The sequence below is a fragment of the Aegilops tauschii genome, chromosome 3 (genome assembly GCF_002575655.3).
Source record: "Aegilops tauschii subsp. strangulata cultivar AL8/78 chromosome 3, Aet v6.0, whole genome shotgun sequence".
Classification (NCBI taxonomy): Eukaryota; Viridiplantae; Streptophyta; class Magnoliopsida; order Poales; family Poaceae; genus Aegilops; species Aegilops tauschii.
This window is the reverse complement of record NC_053037.3, coordinates 19,523,649-19,532,612: the sequence shown is the minus strand read 5'-3', so window position 1 is coordinate 19,532,612 and position 8,964 is coordinate 19,523,649. Positions and strand designations below refer to the sequence as shown.

At 46.4% G+C, this 8,964-nt stretch overlaps 1 protein-coding gene across 1 annotated transcript; it reads right to left on the bottom strand.

Annotated features, from left to right (window-relative positions):
* Positions 1-2,991: 2,991 nt before the first annotated feature.
* On the bottom strand, positions 2,992-3,892 carry LOC120975283 (uncharacterized). The gene has a single exon (XM_040401914.3). The coding sequence runs from the start codon at positions 3,876-3,878 to the stop codon at positions 3,108-3,110; it is 771 nt and encodes a 256-aa protein (XP_040257848.1). The 5' UTR covers positions 3,879-3,892; the 3' UTR covers positions 2,992-3,107.
* Positions 3,893-8,964: the final 5,072 nt, after the last annotated feature.

Sequence of the window (8,964 nt, the reverse complement as noted above, 5' to 3'; positions counted from 1 at the left end):
CATCAACTCTAACACATTGTACCACATAATAAACATATTGTACCTCATAGGATCTACTACATTCTCTTATGACCTACTATATTCTTTAAGGTAAAATAGTAAAAAACAAGATAGCCCCTGACTCTCCATTATGGAGAATGGAGATCATCATGTCTCCAATTCTTGCCTTTTGCTTAATCTTGCTTCCAAGAACCTCCTTACGAATGTCCAAACATTTTTTCCATTCTTTGATTAGCATGTGTTCACCGGTTTTAGAAATCCGATATGCACAGGTGAGATCCGTAGGATGACCTGGCTGTATGTTCAGAACTTCAAGGCGACCATTGTGATATATCAAATGAGGCATACAATCCATCGGAATTTTCTGTTAAAAAACATAGTAATAACTTTGTAGTTAGCAATGATGTACTAGTTTTAGAAGTATGCAAAAAATGCACGAATGTCGTAATAGTAAAAAATCTTACCAGGGTATCTCCACGGAAGTTATAGTGGTTCAACACGTGCACTAGTAGCACGTATTCACCATAATTTGGAGGAGTTCGATAATAGATATTGTAATTCTCAAGACAAGTACAAAATGCGACCAGATGACTTTTCTCCTGATAAGTTAATTCGGAGCCTTCGGTGTAGTGGGTTTTGTCTACCATCTTCCGCACACTCTTTGAAGAATCAAAGTAAGCTGTCAATGGAAATAAGATGTCAACTATTTTAAAATATACAATATAAATTAGCTAATAACTATGTTTGAGAAACTCACATATAGAATTGGAAGCGTATCAACAAGGACCCAAATGTCCATATTTTCTTGCTCGATGTCAGGATCACCAAGATCCATGGTGACAAGCATACCCTCATAAAAACCATACATCTTGCAAAGTGCTTCCCAATTTGGGCCACTCGATATTTCTTGCATATTCTAGCACAAGTCATGCCAAAATTCACCGAAAATTCCGGCATGACCTTTGCTAAAACAGGACATATCGAGCGCCTGAAATTTGCCGGAACGGAAATTAAACAACACTCCGGCAAAACATAGGCCACTCGGAGGTGTAACCTGAACATGACCGGCAAATGTGACAACGAATAATTGCTTAGACTAAAAAAAGAACAACAAATGTGACATGTTCAACTAGTTCTATTAATTCAACTAGTTCTTACTAAATATAAACTTACTATAAATAGAAATAAACTAGTTCTTTCTAAAAATAAACTTGTTCAACTAGTTATATTAATTTTCTTACTAAAAATACATTAGTTGTATTAATTCAACTAGTTCTTACTAAAACTAAACTAGTTCAACTAGTTTATTAATTTACTTACTAATTATTTTAAACACTTACTAAATACAGTAAAAAAACTACATTATACAATAGTAAAAAACTACAGTGAAAAACAAACGGGGTCAGGGGAGATGGCGGCACCTAGGCGCGGCGAGGCGGGGTCGGGGAAGACGGCGGCGAGGCGGGTCGAGGGAGACGGCGGCGAGGCGGGTCGAGGGAGACGGCGGCGGAGAGCGAGGGCAGGGGCTCCGGCAAGGTCGAGGTCGAGGAGAAGGAGGCACAGGCGCGCCACGACGTCGAGGGCAGACTCCGGCGCAGAGCGACGGCAGGGGCTCCGGCGAGGGCGAGGGCAGGGGCTCCGGCGGAGGCGACGAGGGGGAGAGAGAGTGGGGAATTGGGGGAGGAAGCAGAGGGGAAGCCCGCGCGCGCGGGGGGGGGGGGGGGGGGGGGGGGTTAGGTCAAAATAGCTTTAGCAGTAGCGCTGGATTCAAAAACGCGCTGCTGCTAAAATACGTAGCAGTAGCGCGCTGCTCGCAAACCCGCTACTGCTATGCTGGGCCCGTCCTGTGGCCAAGTTCAAACTTAGTAGTAGCACATTTTATTCTTGCCGCGCTACTGCTAAGTGGATAGCAGTAGCGCCCTTCGTGGCAAAACGCTACTGCTAAGTAGTAGTAGCGCCTCATTTTAACACACGCTACTGGTAAGATTCTGTGTATAAGGTTTTCCCTAGTAGTGCGTAGTACGGACTGGAGCCCAGTGGTCTGATGGAAGCGTGAAACTCGTCATCGGTCGGTGATGATCGGTGGTACTCTGCAGTGGGGGTTGAGTGGTGTGGGTTCGCGACCCTTGAGACTCGACCGGGACAGCGGAGGCTCGACGCGGTAATAGCGGCGAGGCGTGCGGTATGCACGGGACATGGAGACGGGTCAGGGCTCTGGTGGTCATACATGTGGTGAGAAAACTGCGAATTTTGACTCGGGATGACTACAAGCAATGGTAAAATTCTTTCAAGTTTCAGACAGACGGTTAAGAAAAAAGCGGTGATGTTGAGTTCAGGTAACTCTTATGTGTGACACTCAATATGTGAGTTTATCACTTTCACGCAAGTCAGTGATCAGTGTGTGATGTCGTGGATGGATACTCTGAAAGTTGGAGCACAAACTAGAGTAACAAGGAACTTAATTTTGCTCGAATGTTGACTATGGTCAAGAAAAGAAGGGACTACAAGTTGCAGGTGGAGTCATATGGAGTCTTTGGAGTAGCAGCGGTGCTTATGGGATAAGCTGAAGTCCAATGTACATGGAAGTTTGATGCATTGATGAACTCAAGGTGGTGGAGAATATTCAGCAAGGTGGAGTTTGTTAGAGTTGTGTCGAATATAGTGTACAAGGTAGGTTACAGTTGGACTCTGACTTGTATTGTGTTTAGATAGGATATGGAGTCGTGTCCTAATAGGACACTTGTAACCTAGGCCTCTTTTATATAGCGAGGGTAGACATACGATGTAACCTATGCAAACATAATAGCATAGGAACGCAGGGGAAGCCGGCGGCTTGTGCCGGTGTCCAGGGCGATCGGGTGTGGTATTGTAGCGGTGTCATGGGGAGGAGCGCCCATAGTCAGGCCCCGAGGATGTAGCCATATTGGTGAACCTCGTTAACAAATCTCGGTATCGTGCTCGTGTGATTGCTTAGTCCTCAGATGATCGATGCTATGCCTCAGATTTATTCTAACACAGGTTATAGTCAAGTGGGCGCACTACGTCCTGGCCGAACAGGAAGGTGGAGGTGCCGCGCTGGCTGGCCCGGCTGTGGCTAACGTTTATCCTCAATAAGTGAGTGCCATTATTGATAGCTTGGTCAGATAGCTAGCCAGGAAGTGGATTAAGGACAGGATTTGACTGGTGAATTTACGTGTCGGGGGTGGATCCCATGTCATGAGGAAGCCATCGTTTATGAGCTGCTCATAGTCGCTCGCGTTCGCCTCGCCCGACGACGAGCCACGCCCAAGGACCGGCACAGCAGCGGCGATGCAGCCTTGCACAGCGTACCCGCCGTAGCCGCTAGTCCCATCGTAGCGCCCCGCCGCGCGGACGAACACCCTGGTTTCATTCACGCACCTCATCCTCGTCCGCACCAGCTCGGTGCCCCGACGAAGTGCCGCGGCCGCCGTCGCCTCCGTGCAGTTGTACAGCATGAGGTTCAGGTTGACGGGGGAGATCCTGAACGGGAGATCTACTTTGACGGAGGTGTTCCAGATCGGTACTTGGCAGCTGTTAGAGGCTTGCAGCAAGTTCAGCTTGCCTCTATCAGCCACGCGCAAGCTGCGCTCCTCGTAAGAAATATTGATGATGTCAAACCTGGCGCTGAGGCGTATAGGACTCAGTAGAACGGGAGAACTTCCGTTGTAGCAATCGACCTCGAAGTCTGGGGAACCACATGATCTTCCCATCTCCATATCCGTGAGCCAGAATGGGTCGGAGATGGTGGTGTTGCCGCACTTCTTGGCCGAGCAGGCTTGCACTTGTTCCTCAGCCGTAGCGACGGGGAGCATCAGTGGTAGCCACAACGCCCAGAAGAACCAGCAGCTCGGAGCCATAGGAGCAGAAGATTTGAAAGATTGTAGTCGACAGCAAGCGGGGACATAGGCTACACGTATGAGAGAATACAGTGGTATAAAGCACGAACGTTATATGGGGACGGACGGCAGAGTGAGTGGTTCAAATTTGACTGGAAAACTGGAGCAAACGATCACCGTCCACGAATTCCCTGAGTGACCCCTTTGACTGGTAAGCCATGACTTATATAATTGCAGGATTCCCTTTGACGGGGTAAGCCATGACCATGACCTCCATCGCCCCGTGATGTGACTGGAACCAAGATGCTTAGCCTGATCAGTTTGGTTCGAGCATCTTTGTGCTCTTGTCTTCTATCTAGCTAGATTCTAATCTTGGTACAACTTTCACACTTGGCAGTTTACTGGTTACTTTTTTTGAGATTAGGTTACTAGTTACTGTATCCCGTAGAAAAGAAGGTTCTATAGCATATGATCGCTCACTGGGTTGCCTTTTTTTAACAAATTGCGTAAATGTTTTTCTTTAGAAAGGAGAAATGGAGTTCGAACTTGGAGTTCACATATTTTATTCAGATAATTTTTGGGGAACGTGTTCAGATATAGATGTACAATTTAGATTGGCCGGTGTATGCCACCTATTACGGATAGGGTCACAAGACAGACATCTTGGGCCTTACACTTACCAGTAGTAACGCCTATAATAAACTCAAATCATAAAGCCCCACTGCAACGTAGCTAGACAAAGCGGCAGGGCACTCTATATAAGCCGCCTCGTAGCACTTGGACAGGGGTTCGCAACCATTGTAATCATGCAGACACAAGAAAAGCAACAGCTCCAGAGCTCGAGAGGTAAGATTTTACCTCCACTGTGAGGGGCCTGAACTCGTAAACCCTTGTGTCACACCTCCGCCGTAGCTAGGATCAGCCCTTATTCGGACCCTAGTACTCACTGTCAGAATTATTCTCACGACAGTTGGCGTCCACCATGGGGCTGCACGTCTAGCGTTATACGTCGCAGGTGGAATTTTTCATTCACCATGGTTTCCAATAGTGAGATGGTGCTCAGCGACGAGAGCGGTGCCCTTCGCTTCATTGCCAACGATTCGGCATGGCTTCAGGAAGCCCCGCTGGAAGCGGAGTCACTCCATCAGTGGCGCAACACACTTTCGTGCAAGGTCTTACGGAGCCTTCTCCGACAACCGTAGGTCTCGTACCAGAAGAATCCCCGACTCCTCGCTAGGCGCCGTCGCAAGCTGTCCGGCCGATCACGGCTCCAGCGGTGCATCAATCATGCTGTGGCTCTTCAGACCGTGGCCTGGCAGGTAGCTACACGCGAGCTCGATGATTCGTTCCATGATCTGTTCGCCTCTCTCCATGAGGGGTCGGAAGATGAAGTCGACTGCAAGAGTGTTGGGTCCACAACAGAAGTTTTGATGGACTCCCGACTTGGAGTCAGCGCGTTTGGCCACCTAGGCCGAGTGCACACTAGTAGAAAAAGAGGCTTCCATACGCCCCCATTAGTCCCCAAAATAATCGAACCGCGACTAAAGGGGTCTTTAGTCGCGGTTCGGGAGGAGGCCCGCGACCAACTATCTGGGCCCTCCTCAGGCTGGCCCGAAGGCCTCTAGTCGCGGTTGGCCAGGCCAACCGCGACTAATGGCCCGAACCTTTAGTCGCGGTTGGCCAGACCAACCGGGACAAAAGGAGGCCTCATTTTCAAACTCTAACACACCCCCCCCCCCCCCCCCCGTGGATCGCCTTTTCAGTTTTAGAAAGAACAAAAGAAAATGATGAAAATGTCAAAAAAACAAAATAAAATAAGTTTCCCATGTGATATGTGGTCTAGTTGTTGGGAAAATTAACAAATATGAATTTCGACTTTATTTGCAAAATCTCTCTGGAAATTCTTAAAATGGGCATAACTTTTGCATACGAACTCGGATGAAAAAGTTTTTTATATGAAAAATCATCTACTCGAAAAGTTACATCCAATTTAACCGGGGGAACCCCGTTAAACATTTTTAGAATCCTCAAAAATCTAACAGAAAAAAAGATACGGGGCTTTTAAGATCTGGAGAGGCAAAAAAATTCAAACAATTTCAAATTTTGGTCAAACTGTGGTCAAACAATGGTCAAAATAATTATTGTAGAATATTAGTGTTACTAAATAATTATTTCATTTTTTTAAATTTTGGTCAAATCTGGTCAAACTGTGGTCAAACTGGTGGTCAAACAATGGTCAAACTAATTATTCCAGAAATATTAGTGTTACTAAATAATTATTGTTTTTTAAAACAATAGTTTCAAACTCAAACAGTGAAATGTGTCACTTCATGCTCAAGCTAAATTCCAGAGGGTTAATAGAATTGACATCCTACTATTGTTAGGAAAACAACAAGTGCAGACTTGGAAACGAGGGAGAATAGAACCCGGAAGTTAAGCGTGCTCAGGCTGGAGTAGTGAGAGGATGGGTGACCGTCCGGGAAGTTAGATGATTTGGAATGATGAGGGGTGATTAGAGATTAGAGGATAAATTGAGCAGGGATGAGGGGTGGTGATTAGAGATTAGAGGTTAAAATAATTCAGAAATTTGAAAATAAAAAAAATTAGAAAAATTCGCAAAAAAACCAGGTTTAAACCTGCGGAGGAGGCCTTTAGTCCCGGTCAGCCACAAGAACCGGGACTAAAGCCTTTAGTCGCGGTTCGTAAGAGGCGCGACTAAAGGGGGGGTCTTTAGTCGCGCATATTTAGTCCCGGTTGCACAGCCGGGACTAAAGGCCTTTGTGAACCGGGACTAAAGGCCTTTTTTCTACCAGTGGCACACGCCTTGAGCAGCGGGAGAAAGTTCTCGAGGATCGGCTTCGTGAGCAACCTAGTTCCAGTCAGAACAGAAGACAGTTGTTTCCGTCCAACGGAAACCGAAGTTATGGAGTGTTGCGCACTTTGCTGTAGAACTTGGTGGCAACAACAAGGATCACAGATTCCATTCAACCTTCCGGTTCAGCGGCTGAAGGACTCAGGCAAATACGGGTACTTTTGAAAACAACCCAGACACAGAACTGTGCCGTGTCTCAGTCACAAGATCACATTAACAACATATCAGTGCGGGCGGATAAGACTCAATCGGCTCACAGCCCAATTGTGCCTAGGAGACGCAGAGCGTCACCTCCCCCAAGAGATGTAGCTCACTCTTGGCAACATGAGCAGCATGGGGACCGGAACCGTGATCATATCACACACCCTCCATGGGATCGTCATCGTAACCAGGTGACCCCTCCATGGGATGACTCGTACGTGCCCCAGCAATACGATGATAGATGCCGATGTGATGACGATCGGAGGCTCAGTCCCCCACGACAGCTGGGTGGTTCAAGTCCGCAAGACCGAGAGGGTATGGATTACCATGACCCACAGTTCAACGCAAGATCAGTTCTTGCCCAGAACCTGGTCGACCGAGGCAGAGCATAAAGAGAAAACTATGACAGGTATTATCTGAGTGGATCTACCTCCTCAGGCCCAGTATGTTCCAGCAGGTACATCCGTTCGGCAATGATTCCTGCTAACTTTAGGTTGGCGACTAGAATAAGAAAATTCACCGGTGAATCTAAGCCAGAGACGTGGCTAGAACATAACCGAGTGGCCGTCCAGATTGGGGGCAGCGATGATGACGTGGTGATGAAGCGCCTTCCCCTGATGCTTGAAGGGTCCGCTAAGGCCTAGCTCAATCAGTTGCCACCCAATAGCATTTTTAGTCGGTAGGATCTCTCCCAAGTGTTTGTCAAGACCTTTGAAGGCACTTACAAGCGGCTAGGAGGATTGGCTGAGTAGCAATATTGTGTCCAGAAGAGCAACAAAACCCTCAGAGAGTATATCCAGAGATGGACTACGCTGCATAACGTAGTCGAGAACGTGACCAAACACCAAGCCATTTGTGCCTTTATGCAAGGTGCCAACTACCAATAGCTAACCCTCAAATTTGGCCGAACCGAAATTCAGACCCTAAGCCCAATGATGGAGATAGCAAACCGGTGTGTAAATGGCGAGGAAGAGCACCGATTGAGGAGCAGTAAAGGCAGATATTACTAGGAAAATGCTTATACACAGTAGCATAGTAACAGCGCTATAAAATAGTAACCGCTGCTGCTATTTAGCAGTAGCGCTGTTCCTAGAAAGCGCTACTAGTAAGACTGTAGTAGTAGCGCTTGGAAGCAAAAACGTGCTACTACTATGTGGGTCCAGATGAGGCCACCGACGGTCGCTGGAGTTGTAGCGCTGTACAGAAACAAGCGCTCACTACTAGGAAAAGGGCTATAGATAATATGGACACTAATGACGCACCACACATGTGGTACGTCACTACTATATACTAATGACGCAGCATGTGTTGGTACACCATTAGTGTCCAAATACTAATGGCGCACCACATCCACGGTGCGCCACTACTAACAAATTTTTTTTATTTTTTTTCAAAACTAGTAATGGCGCACCAGGGGATAGTGCGTCATTACTAGTTTAACTAGTAATGGCGCACCACACCCTCGATACGCCATTACTAACAATTTTTTTTTCAAAACTAGCAATGGCGCATCAGGGGACAGTGCGCCATTACTAGTTTCAACTAGTAATGGCGCACCACACCCTTGGTGCGCCACTACTAACAATTTTTTTTATTTTTTTTAAAGTTAGTAATGGCGCACCGTGGGTGTGGTGCGCCATTACTAATTTAACTAGTAATGGCGCACCACACCCACGGTGCGCCATTACTAACTTTGCCCAAAAATTCCACCGAATGCACCCTCCCTGACCGCCTTTTTCAGTTTAAAAAAAAGAAAAGAAAATGATGGAAATGTCAAAAAAAAAAATAAGTTTCCCATGTGATATGTGGTCTAGTTGTTGGGAAAATTTACAAATATGAATTTTGACATTATTTGCAAAATCTCTCTGAAATTCGTAAAATGGGCATAACTTTTGCATACGAACTCGGATTAAAAAGTTTTATATATGAAAAATTATCTACTCGAAAAGTTACATACGAATTCCCCAAAAACCTAACAAAACGAAAGATACGGGGCTTTTAATATCTAGAGGGGGAGGAAAATGAAATAAAAAT

What these genes read in the sequence shown, in the direction of transcription:
- LOC120975283 (XM_040401914.3), bottom strand. Translation starts at nt 3,878, where the DNA reads ATGGCTCCGAGCTGCTGGTTCTTCTGGGCGTTGTGGCTACCACTGATG.